Consider the following 12810-nt stretch of genomic DNA (forward strand, 5'->3'; position numbering starts at 1 on the left):
GATTTATAAGGGTGTTTTAGATCAGATAGAGTAGAAAACAAAAAGTGAGGGAATGTAACATTTGAGTTAGATTGTACTGTTAGACTCCACTGGTCGAGTGTGGGCTCTGAAGCCAGGCAGCCTGGCTTCGGATCTCAGACTGTTACTTCCTACCTGTGTAACCTTAGATACGTTACTATTCTTACAAGTCTGTTTCCTTACCTCTAAAAGGGGATAATAATAATTCCTCCCTCATAGGGCTCTTGTGACAAAGTAGGATACCCAAAGAAACTGCTTAGAGCAGTACCTAACATAGTAATGACACATCAGAAGTTCACTGTCGGTATTTTGAATGATGATGATGGTGGTGATGGTGATGCTAGCTAAACAGATTTTTCTTTTAAGATTTAAAACTGTTAAACAGTAGAAATGTTATCACTATCCCCTTTGATCTTCAACTACTAGATCCATTTTTCTCCTGGGATAATAACCAAAATCCTCAACTGTCTTTATTTTAATTTTGGCAGGTTGTGAAGACTTTATTAGCTTTGTATTTGAATTTGGAAAGAGTTTATGTTCTATGCACCTGACTGAAGATGAAATTGCATTGTTTTCTGCATTTGTACTGATGTCAGCAGGTAAGGTAACCAAATAAAAATAAAATGGTTTAAAAATTATCGAGGTAGGAGCCGGCCCCGTGGCTGAGTGCTTAAGTTCGTGTGCTCAGCTTCGGCATCCCAGGGTTTCGCCGGTTCGGATCCTGGGCGCAGACCTAGCACTACTCATCAAGCCATGCTGAGGCAGTGTCCCACATGCCACAACTAGGAGGACTCACAATTAAAATATACGACTATGTACTGGGGGGCTTTGGAGAGAAGGAAGAAAAATTTTTTTAAAAAATCTTACAAAAAAATTATTGAGATAAAGAATTTATGTAAGGTACATAACTTTTAGAATATTTGGGGGACTACCAAGAGAGGCTGCCACCCTTACTAAATCTAATTTTAATTTTTTCAAAGAGCAACCTCCACCCCCCCAACATACGTACATATACCCTTTTAAGAAGACCTCATGCTGTTCTGACAAAATCTTAAGAAATGAGACTTGAATAAAACCCAGTCCACAATTAACCTCCTGCTACCAAGAGAAAGGCTGTGGTTGAGTAGGGTTGCCCTCCCTAACACCAATCTCCAAGATAATGTGGTTTTTAAGACACCCTGCTTTTTCTTAAAATCCATTTGGATGTCATCTACAAGTTTTTCTGAATGTAATCTATGTTTTCGACCAGTACTGCCTCTTGGGGATAATCAGTTTTGCAAATTTATATCTTCTATTTGAAATTCTTACATATAAAGACTTTCTCTTAAATTAACATCCCTTAAGTCATCTGGAATTCCATTGACAATTTTAGTTGCCTTGGATTATAAGGCAATTTTCATATTTGCCAGAAAGGCTAGCCGGATTGATATGAGTATTTCTTTCAGAAATGTAATTATTAGAGAGGCTCAAGGGGCCGTGGTGGCTTCATTTCCACTCGTATGAGTAGACCTTAGATAAAATGGCTGTCCTTTTGGAAGGACCCTCCCTTCCATTAAGTATCAGTACAAATGGAAAGGTTTAACACTCTTTTATAACTGTCATCCGTCAGTCTTCAACTCCTTTAGGAACAAATTTGGAACGAGGCCTGAAACTGGCCTGTCAGTCTGTAATTCTGCATTGTGGTATAATAATCTGTGTCTAAGAGTCAGGAGGAATTGGGTGTTCTGACACCATGTTGGAAGAATACTAAGGAGTATCATTTTTCACGTTTAGATCGTTCATGGCTGCAGGAAAAGGTAAAAATTGAAAAACTGCAACAGAAAATTCAGCTAGCTCTTCAACATGTCCTACAGAAGAATCACCGAGAAGATGGCATACTAACAAAGGTGAGAAGCACGTTTCCACTGGCATGGCCTGACTTATCCCTTGCCACAGATCAGTGCTGCCCGCTGCCCTTGTAAATCATCTGATAGGCCCCCAAAAGTATCTGTAAGCAACAGGCTACTGAACAGAAAGAAACATCTCCATTTCGAAACATTCTGTTGGGCCAAAATTCAGGTTAAATTTATTATCATTGGTTATAAAGTGTCCTGCAATAATAGGGTAATGGTAGAATTTTTTTTAAGCATTAATACATTCTGGACATCCTCCTTCTATTCCATCAAAGTTGGGCATAAAGCAGAGTTAATGTTCTGCATTGATATAAATTAGAGAAAGAATCTTTGAATTTAGAAGGAGGAAGTTATGAAGGACTAAAACAATTAACCAGGATAACCATATATTCTAATATTAGTTCTATTTCCATTAACTTCATTAGTAACCAACAGTAAATAACTTTTGTATTTTCTTCATCAATTTCCTATTACTACCCTGTATTCAAAGCATAAGGTTTCATTTTTGCTAATTATTATCTTTTCAATAAAAATATAATTAGAATGTCAATTTAAAATATGCTAATATCCTTCAGTGATAGTGCTGGTAGCAGGCATTTAGTCTTAGAAAAATTAGCCCTATTCTTTCTTAGATTATTTTATGTGTTTTACTGTTTGAGAAGATGATTTGAAAGGTTTGGGATTTTTTTCCTGTTTGTTTCCTTTTCTTTTCTCCTGATAGCTAGGTTAGGTCAGAAAGGGGAAGTTGGAGGTTGATTGCCGTTTTGCTTTTGATTTTGCACCTGTTAAATGAGAGCTTGAGGCAGGAGTGGGAAACAGAAGAAAGAAGAACTGTCAGGAGTTTACTCTCTTCTCCATCTTCTTGCCCCCATGCAAGGGTATCATTAGGTTCTTTAATTATAGAGAACACCTAACACCTGGACAAGATCTGTGATTTGGTGAAAACTTTTCTTAGAGAGGATTATTCTGGATTGAAATAAGAAGTATTTTGCACTTGTACAGTGCTTTAGAGTTTAAAAAGCATTTTTGCAAGTCATGTAAATAGCCTCAATTGGTAAATGGTCAATGCTGGGACTTCCATCCAGGCTTTCTGACTATTCTTTATTTTTTTTACTCGGGGCCTTTTGCTCAGACCCAGGATTGCTTTGCTATAGGCAGCGCTCTTTTTGGAGAGGAAACTTGTCACTGGAGTTGATGCGTACTCGTTCTGCATAAAATATGTAGGGCATGCCGTCATCTCTAGTTGCAGTGACCTCAGCTCCCTGTGACTGCCCCCTGGCTCCCTTCTCTATCACCAGATCTCTTCTTTTTCCAGACGGTGGGGGCAGGGTTCGGATGGTAGAGCAGAAAGCTGTGGGAACAGGAGGAGGAAGTGGGACACTTGGGTTCTCGTCTCGGTTCTGTCACTTTTGCTTCTGAACATCTTTTTGGGTTATTAAATTATTTGTCTTCAAAATCGTATTTAACGTACACCTGGTATTCTATAACATGACTGTAGCATCGTTTATTTTTACCAGTCCTCTATTCCTGGACGTCTAAGTTGCTTCGAGTGTGTTTCATCATTATAAACAATGTTGTAAAGATCGTCCAGATCCCTGATTTTTGATTCTCGTGTCTATTCTCTCCCGATAACATGTCCTTTTCTTCCACTTACAGTTAATATGCAAGGTGTCTACATTAAGAGCCTTATGTGGACGACATACAGAAAAGCTAATGGCATTTAAAGCAATATACCCAGACATTGTGCGACTTCATTTTCCTCCATTATATAAGGAGCTGTTCACTTCAGAATTTGAGCCAGCAATGCAAATTGATGGGTAAATGTATCACCTAAGCACCTCTAGAATGTCTGAAGTACAAACATGAAAAACAAACAAAAAAATTAACTGAGACACTTTATATGGCCCTGCACAGACCTGGAGCGCCAACACACTGCACATCTTTTTGGTGATCGGGGTCAGGCAAAGGAGGGGAAACAATGAAAACAAATAAAAGTTGAACTTGTTTTTCTCATGCATATGATTTCCATTATGCCTACAGATATGGACCCTTTTTCTGTCTCGACTTCTTGATCGTTGACCTCTGTTTACAGCAGAAGGAGGGTACTAAAGTCGGAGGATTTCCTTTTCTTGTAGCTCACTGCCCACAGACTTTCTCCAGAGTCACCAATCTGTCAGTAACAACAGAGAGTCCAGCAATAATCGGTGACTGGTGTGCATAGCGGAGGTTGCGGCATAACTTTGCACAACTTACTCTTTGTTTCATGAAGGAAGTTTTTATTTCTTCACCGATTATTGCCAGTCAGCAGGATGGCATGAAAAGGGTCCATAGCACTAGCAACAATAGCATTATAATATATTACAGGGTAAATGGGCATGAAGACTATATATAGCTAAAAGAGATATTGTTTATATATTGTTTTAATTAATATAAACTGTAGTTACTGGTGTAGCTTTTCCTGTTGAATTGATAAGGCACTTTCATTTTGCACCTTTTTTCTTTAAATTAAATGCTAGCGTGTTCACTGTCGTGTCGCATGTGCACCAGAAACACAAGTTTAACTGAGAAGGCTTGGAAGGTACGTCGGGAGGTATTTATGCTGCTGTTTACAAAATTACTTTTAAAAGACTGGCTGGTCATATCTAGAAATCACGATGTTGATTATTTTTATTTTACACGTGAGTTTGGAATTACAAATGGAACTCTCCCTAAATTATACTTTGCTTTTTGGTAAGTTTAAGAATAGATGTGTTTATGCTTCATACAAAGTTGAATGATCGATTGGTACTGTGGACTTGTACCATCATGCACAGTATTTTTAAAAAGCTTTTTAAAATGCCACCTTGTGGACGCAGGGAGGGGAGGCTCATTTGACAAAATTCAGTAGTAAGACTCAGTCTCAACTTGGAATTGTTATGCTTTGAGAACAAACCAGTAACCAGAATATTTATTGGAATCTAGCTTTTCTTATAAGAACCCAAAGATTCTATCTGGAGCAAACGCACACTCCCCATGTAAGGACATGAGGCATTTACTTTGTGAATGTTTCTGTTCTTGGTATAATCTAGGAACCCTGAAAGTTTATCTCAGAGTGAACTGTTTCTAGAGTAGTTGCCTCTAGATGCTAAAAGTCTAGACTAGTGCTCTCCATATTTCACGGACAATGGATAGGAGCGCAAGGGAGGCATACAATGTTGAACCAGTTTCTCTTATTTAAATATTAACTATTTTAAGCTTTTAAAGTGAAGTCGATGCTAGCTGCAGACATTTACTTTTGTATTTATCTTCACTAGAAGACTGTGGACTGTAATTTATTTTGTTAAATATTTAGAAGATTGTTTGGCTTTTGCGTTCAGGTGGGAAATATTGAGTTGTTCTTGTTTAATTTCATGGTTTTTTAAAAAATAATAATAATAATTCCCAGTAGGGGAAGGGAGAAGGAACAGTCTGATATATAAGTGTGCATATTTTAAAAATAAGTGACCTTTGGGAATGTAGGCGTTTACATGATGATTTTAGTCACACTCAGGGTAGGATTCAAACTTCTGCTCTGACATCCAAGACTGTGTTTGTACAGAAAAGGGAACAGCTTCCCATAGTGTAAAGGTGGGAGTTTCCAGGCAGCCCTTTACAGTGGAGAAGGGTCTCCTCTACCACCAGGGTCCCTCTTGAATCTTTTGCAGGAATTGTGGCTCCTCATGTCAGCTGGATCACAGGGCCGGCTTCCCAGAGCCCTTCACTGTTTTTAACTCCACTGACTTTCTCACTTGTTTTCTGAGGAACTTGGAAAAGGGGAAGGAATTATTCACACAGAAGTGTGTATGAAGCCTAAATAACATCTAAAAAATTTTTTTTCAAAAGTATAGTAAAGTTTTAACCATAAATGGAAGACGAGAGTAATATTTACTTAAATTTCTTACAAGCATATAAAACTTTATGTGAGTGTTTATATAGAGACGTTAACTATCAGCATATAGTATTTATATTTGGGCAAGAAGGGTTAAATCAAATTTTTAATTTAAATAAGCATAGTTCCTTTAAAGATCAATAGTATTTATACTCTGAAAAGAGTACCAAGCTTAGTTCAATTATTTATTTGTCCATTTTCTTCCTATTGTTTCTCCTTTGGGGAAAAGTGGTGTGTTTTTATTTTGGTTTGGTTTTGTTTTGTTTTTTGTCATTCTGATTCACTAAATTTGGGGATGGTTTTATTAAAGTATATTAACTTCTTTTTAACCAAAGCTTTCTGAATATGACCAGCCTCAGGTGCTAGCGTATTAAAGAGCAACTAAACCTAATTCCAGTGTCCATTTGTGAAATGCTAAGAGCTAACTGAACTTCTCTAAGGGTGAGAGAGAACATAATGTTGAACTTAAAAGAAATTCCTTTTCCCAGAAAGGATTTTGCAAGTACCTAATGCAACAAATGATGCTCTAATCTCAGTAATAGTCACACCATGGTGACACTGCTTTTAGAGTAAACCAAGATGCATTGACATGATGCTGCTACTAGGTCTTTCTGAAAGAAAAGCAGGCTGTGGACTTTAAGAGCAAAGAACATCGTCGGTGTGGGAATGGAGTAGTAGAGGCGTGCTCGGTGAAATGAGGGAACAACTAACTATTATTTGGATAGAAGTTGGGATCTGAAGTTAAATTCAGTTGAAAAAAATATGAAGTACAGAAAAGGATGTAAAAAACTTTGCATTTTTATTTTCTTCCTTATTGTAGAAACACTTGTGTGATGACACAAACTACTTGGTGATACAGAACAATGATTCTTAATAGTTCTTATAATTAAAGTTTCCTAAACATAAAAGTCCAATAGTATTTTAAAGATTGGAATCACATCATTGTTATCCCTGCTGCTGTAATGCCTTTTATACAACTTTTTGCATAAGGTAAATAAGGCTTTTGGACAAAGCCTGAATACCTTCAGTTACAATGATGTCCAAATGGTCGTATTATATTGTGAAGAAACTGGCCTTGGTCACATGAAAACAAAAGTGCAGATGAAAGTGCTTTTTTGGACAGTTTGCAAATTGTGTTAAAAGCTACGGATTTTTTTTAAAGTGTTCAGCATCCTAATTTGCGTTAAAGCTATGGATTTTTTTAAAAGTCTTCAGCATCCTAATTCACCCTTCCTAACTTAAGGAAAACATGACGTAAGACACTGCTTCTAAGTTTGGTTGTTCTTTATAGTGTGGATACCAAGATCTCTGTGAGCGTATGGAGGTGGGCTGAGGGTCAGGTGAGGAGGGAGCCTGTGTGTGTGTGTGTGTGTGTGTGTGTGTACGCGTGTGGTTTTCGTGTGTATGATGTGCGGGTGTCGGACCGCTTCTAGGCTACTAAGTGTCAATGGAAAAGAAAATGTATTCAAAATACTTAAATCAAAACTAGAAGATGGAAAAAAAAAAGATTTATTCTATACAAAGCCTTGTCTGGACCACTTTAGAGAGACTTCTATTTTTTTAACCCTTCTATAAATATTTGATGGCACTTGAAATATTCCTGCAATAAAATGTGATTTGTGTAAAGAAAAAAAAAGATTTTGTAATGTGAAACAAAGAAAGAAAGTAATGTAATTTTCTAAAAAAAAAAATACAAACAAACAAACTTTGTATTATTTTCTTGATGGAATTTGTCTATCTGTCTTTGGAAAACTTTTTATTTCATTGAATGTGCCATAGTAGAAATATGTGTTTTTAGTTTTAGACTAAGGAATAGCTGTTTGTGTTCCGACATTCCAAAATGCAAACCAACCTAGTAGAGTCTTTAATGAAAAGGTTTAAGTAGGCTGTAAGCTTCTTTCCTTGTTGCTTTTTTGCACATGTCCTTCATTCCTCTCTAGTGCAATATGTACATAGAGCACTTGCGGGTGGACCTTGATCCCTCAGGGAAAAATACATATTTGTACAGTTGTTTTTTTTTCCTTTTGTTTTTGGCTAAGGAATGTCGATTGAATCACTTGTTATTATAGAGGGGCAGCCAGATAATAATCCTAAAGCCACTGTTTCAAACATTGATTGTTTAAATCATGTGTCTTTCCAGTGCTATTATTTTAAGATAATAATAATAAAAAGTTATTTTCTGACAGTTCTTTGTGCTGATTGGTGAAAAACAAAGGGTAAATAAGCACCTTATGATTGACTTACTGTGAATGACAATCCATCTTGCTATCAACAATAGAAGCCCTATCACTTTGGAGTTGGGGTAAGAGTCAGAAACAATGTGCTCAGGGATCTTCTAAACTCTTAAAACAGGGTGGCCAGTACTACTGGGACAAATTGTGTTTTTTATTATTCATAATAATGATAATACTATCCCTCCAAGGCACAAGTGAACTGTATAGAATCGCGTGTGTGTGTAAACTCTCCACTATCATCTCATTTTCTTGAGTTCAAAACTTATGTGTTCTTCAGTCTCGTGTACTTAAAAACGCTGAATAACTTGCAAAGCAGTACAAAGTCATGCCGGTATGTTCAAAAGATAAATGAATGGGTAATGTACCAACAGAGAGCATCACTCAAAGGACAGTCCTGCATACTCCATTTACCGTTTCTCTAACAAGTAAGATATTCATGATAAATATATTTATAGCATTATATATTAAAAACTATTTCCGATTCGACATAGTATGGATAAAAATTTTAGAAACCAGTAATGAGATGAGAGCCCTGCCTATCAGTGCAGTGAGAGAGGTAAAAGATGAAACACGTCTTTTAAATACCAGCAGATAACTGTTATTTTCACTGTGTTCTCCTTTAGAAGCAAACCAAAAAATCCCTTTATGTGACACAATTCTTCTACTTCCACATTTGTAGTTTTTATCTACTGAGAGCTAATGTTTAAAGACAAACAAAACACACTTGGATAACAGCAACATGAGCCAGCTTTCAGGGTTCCATTTTACATTTTTGAAATACAGTTTTGTTCTCATATTTCCATATATTATTTTCCATAAAGTCAGCGCACCTCAGTATAATTGTTGGTTTTGATTTTTCTACACCTGTGATACACATTCAGAAAAAATCTACATATTTTCTTCCTAACACAGGAGAGCATAATTTGGGAAAACTTTCAATGTCGTTTAGATAAAAAAGAAAGCGTTATCTTGTTATTTTTGATAAAGACTACAGAAAATGGCAGAAATCTCTCTCTCTTTCTCTCTCTCCATGCGTATACATATATACACACACAGAGGTTATTGACATTTTTACATATTGTAACATTTTATTGCCACTTTTTATTTATAAAGATATGACACAGCAGAACCCTACAAAAACAACTTTATACTATAGTTCACATTATGTGCCCGGAAATGCAATTGCACAGGAAATCTTATCTATTGCTAATAGTCTATTGATATAGATCTTCATTCTATCTCTAAATACTAGTATCGTTAAAGAGAATCCACCAGATTTTATTAGAGAGACCTTCCTATTATTGTTTATTCTTAAGAGATGAGAAAGCTGGCGAGCAATGTCTTTACAGAGCAATTGGGTTCACTTCTGGGTCCATTTGCTTGTTTGTTTGTGTAAGTGAGATCAGTTTTACCAGGCTCTCAGAACAATTTTAAAAATAACCCAGAAGCCTGGTTTCATGCCAAGGAAACACCGTAGATGGGGGATCTCCATATTTAACCAGACCCTCAGAACTTAGAGCAATAAAGACATTCAGTCATTTATTTATTTATAAATGAACGACAGAATATTCAGTCCAAATAGAAACCACCTTTTTTCCACAATGCAACATAGCATGGACTCTTGTGTTGAGAAAGTGAATCTATTTTAGATACATGCCTAGAGAATCGTGTTTGCTGTTGACGTTTAGCGTGTTTGCCACATCAGCAGTATCACACTTCTTTTTCTTTTTTCCTTCTAAGAACTAATGAAAGAGAGCTTGCTACTAGCTTTGACATGTGGCACATGACATTGTGTTGTTCTCTGCGAGCAACTAAATTCTCTCCAGTGTTTGTGTGTGATTCCTTGCTCACTCGTTGTTACTTTAATGTGGATGAATACTATTTCTAGGAACTTGGTTATCATTGAACAGATTGCAGACGTAAATGCAGATAATTCTTGAGCAATATAGTGAATATGATTTCACAAAAAAAATCCGTATGTACTGTACACATCTTCCTGAATCCAAAAATTCTCTTCTTATCCACAGTGGTTCGAAATCTCATATAAAACAGTGGTAAATTTTTAACCATTAGGACATTAGCTGGCTGCTTCTTTAAATGTACCTGTATTGTCTGCCTGCTCCTTTTGTGGAGATGTGTTTTTGTATTGGATGTTTGGGCCAATGGGAGGCTTCAAGCTACAACATATTTTCCCAGTTTAAATATATTTAACATATGACAAACCCCAGACAAGGCTTTTAACATGTAGAAAGAACTGCAGTGTTAGGTGGTTTATTTGCAAACCGTTTTCAATGTTGTCCATTTTTATGGCACCTTTAACAATATTCTTGTTTCCAAAGTACAAAAAAAATAGGTTAAATAATCTAGCCATAACTGAATGTCAAGCAATAAAACAAATGACTTTTGTGCATAGACTTAAAAAAATACAAATTTTAGACATCTGCATGTAAATGCAATCTCTTGTTTACTGCTTTCTTCAACTTGAGCAATTGATTCCTTATTTACTATTAACTTAAGAACTTGTAATGGCCTGTAAACATTTTCTCTCTTACTCTTCTTTCAAATTTACCTTCGTCCCTGCTTTTGAGTCATAATATTTAATGTTGTTCTGCACATCTCTATACAGTTAACTTTTTGGCTTTCATTCTGTAAAGATAAGAAAATGTTATATTATAAACAGCCTACTCAGTGCAAATATTTATCTGTTTATCAAATCCACAATATGCTGTATAATACTGGTTTTACTATATAATCTATTTTAGACATAGCTGTTTAGAACTAGAGTGTGCTATTTTTGTGTTTTTCTGATGTGTGGTGCTAGATAAGTTACTTTTGTGAACAACAAAAAAAATCCCTTTTATTCGTAGACAATACCACCTTTGGGTCTTGTTAATTTCACTGAGTATAACTATATATTTGTATATATATACATATATATATATATATCTACCTGTGCCCAACTGGCAGCTGTATCAGAGTGCTGGATTTGGGACATGCTTTTCTCTTTAAATACATAATATCATTATATAAATTATTCTAGAGTGTATTTAATTAGGATAAAATTACTTCCTTAGTATGGATATTTGACATCTATAGGGTGAATTTGTTTATAAATATGGATATATGAAAACCTATTAGCATTTACTTTATGTTTGCTACTTGGCTTTATGCCATATCTCCTGAGCTGAAAAATAATTTTCCAGGCCTTCAAGATCCTAAAGAAACACTCTAGTTTAATGGAGTAATACTTTTTTTTCTTACTAAGGAATTATATTATTGGCACCTGAGAGAGTTGTGTACTTAGCTCCTATTATAGATAATAGGCATTTATATAAAATATCCTTGGTGGCTTGATGGCAGAATAAACCCTTCCCCTCCTACCTGAGCCATGAAAAGTACGGAGACGTCCACTGTCATGGCAGAACATGGGCCATAAAGCAAATTCAACAAGGGGTGTTCTGTTTTAATAGGACCTCAACCAGTTCCATGAACTGAGTGAAGGACGTTCATTTTAAAAGTCATTTAATAATAAGCTTAGTTAAACTCTTTCACCTATTCTCCCAAGACCTATTGGCATTGTTAAAAACCAAGTATATCAAATATCTAACTAAGGATGTAGTTAACCTTATTAAATATTGATTAGAATTGTTCTGTAATATTACTGAATTTGTAAGATCTTTAGCAAAGATTTTTGAGCAATTTATAAATATAGAGCAAATGTTTCTGTTTACTGCACTTTTTGTAATTGAAGGTGATAAATTCTCAAGCCATGGTTATTGGCTTCCATGCACTGCATATTTACCCACAATTCTAGACAGTTTCCATTTTTATGGAAGAGTTGCTATTACCTTAATCATAAATGCAATCATGTGGTTAATGAGAGCTAATGCTAATAGTTAACCTTTTAAAGTGAATTGGCCACAGTTTAGGAAGAAATCTCTTTTAATACAGAGTATGTCATTCCTTATTGCTTCACTTAGAAGGAGACTGAAAGCTTTGTTTTTTTTAAGCACTATTTAGTATCCTAAGCTTCCTGAGGGTAGAGATTGTATCTCTTTTTGTCTGCACAATGGCCAGCACATGTCAGCATTTGATCATTGTTAAATGACAACAAGTGTTCCCCAATTCCAACTTTTTTCCTGGATTCTTTTGGTAAATTTATAAAATATGGCAAGCTGTATGGTTAACACTTTCTTCTACAACCAAGTATTAAAGCCACATTTGAAAAGACCACATGAAATGCTGATTCTAATTGTGTGTAGGTCTTGAGGATTAAGCACACAAATTTCACAAAACTCTGTGAGTAACAAACTCAGCCTTCTGTAAATATACATGCAAGTCTGGAAACGATAATACTGTACCTATAAATATATGCTGTCTGTTTTGTGTACAGTATGTAAAAACTCCTTTTCTGCCACACTAAAAATGCAAGCCATTTGTGGGAATCCTAAAAATAGTATTATACTAAAACTTTGCTAATGATCTTTACTAGAGGATCATCTGACTTTTCACTTACATTGGGTTTTCTTTTCAACTCACTCTTACAGTAGTCTGCTTATTTCCAGCTGTTTATTTTATTGAGTCCTGAATTTAAAAAAAAAATATTTTGATTCATTTTGTAAATACAAGCTGTAAAAAAAGAGAGATTTAATGTTGTCTTTTAAATACTCCGATTTTCATTCTAATATGAATGTTGTTATATTGTACTTAGAAACTGTACCTTTAATATTACATTACCTTTATTAAAAGTGCATTGAAC

General features: G+C 35.5%; 1 protein-coding gene across 3 annotated transcripts in view; it reads left to right on the plus strand.

Moving 5' to 3' along the window:
* The window catches only part of RORA (RAR related orphan receptor A), a 687966-nt gene extending 679964 nt beyond the window's left edge, over nt 1-8002 (plus strand). For all 3 annotated transcript variants that reach the window (XM_023627995.2, XM_070235633.1, XM_023628051.2), the window contains 3 exons: nt 507-617; nt 1792-1904; nt 3567-8002. In XM_023627995.2, the coding sequence (XP_023483763.2) occupies nt 507-617; nt 1792-1904; nt 3567-3731 (389 nt within the window). In that variant the 3' untranslated portion in view covers nt 3732-8002. The remainder of the gene's footprint in view (nt 1-506; nt 618-1791; nt 1905-3566) is intronic.
* Nucleotides 8003-12810: the final 4808 nt, after the last annotated feature.

This window comes from Equus caballus, chromosome 1, assembly GCF_041296265.1.
Source record: "Equus caballus isolate H_3958 breed thoroughbred chromosome 1, TB-T2T, whole genome shotgun sequence".
NCBI lineage: Eukaryota > Metazoa > Chordata > Mammalia > Perissodactyla > Equidae > Equus > Equus caballus.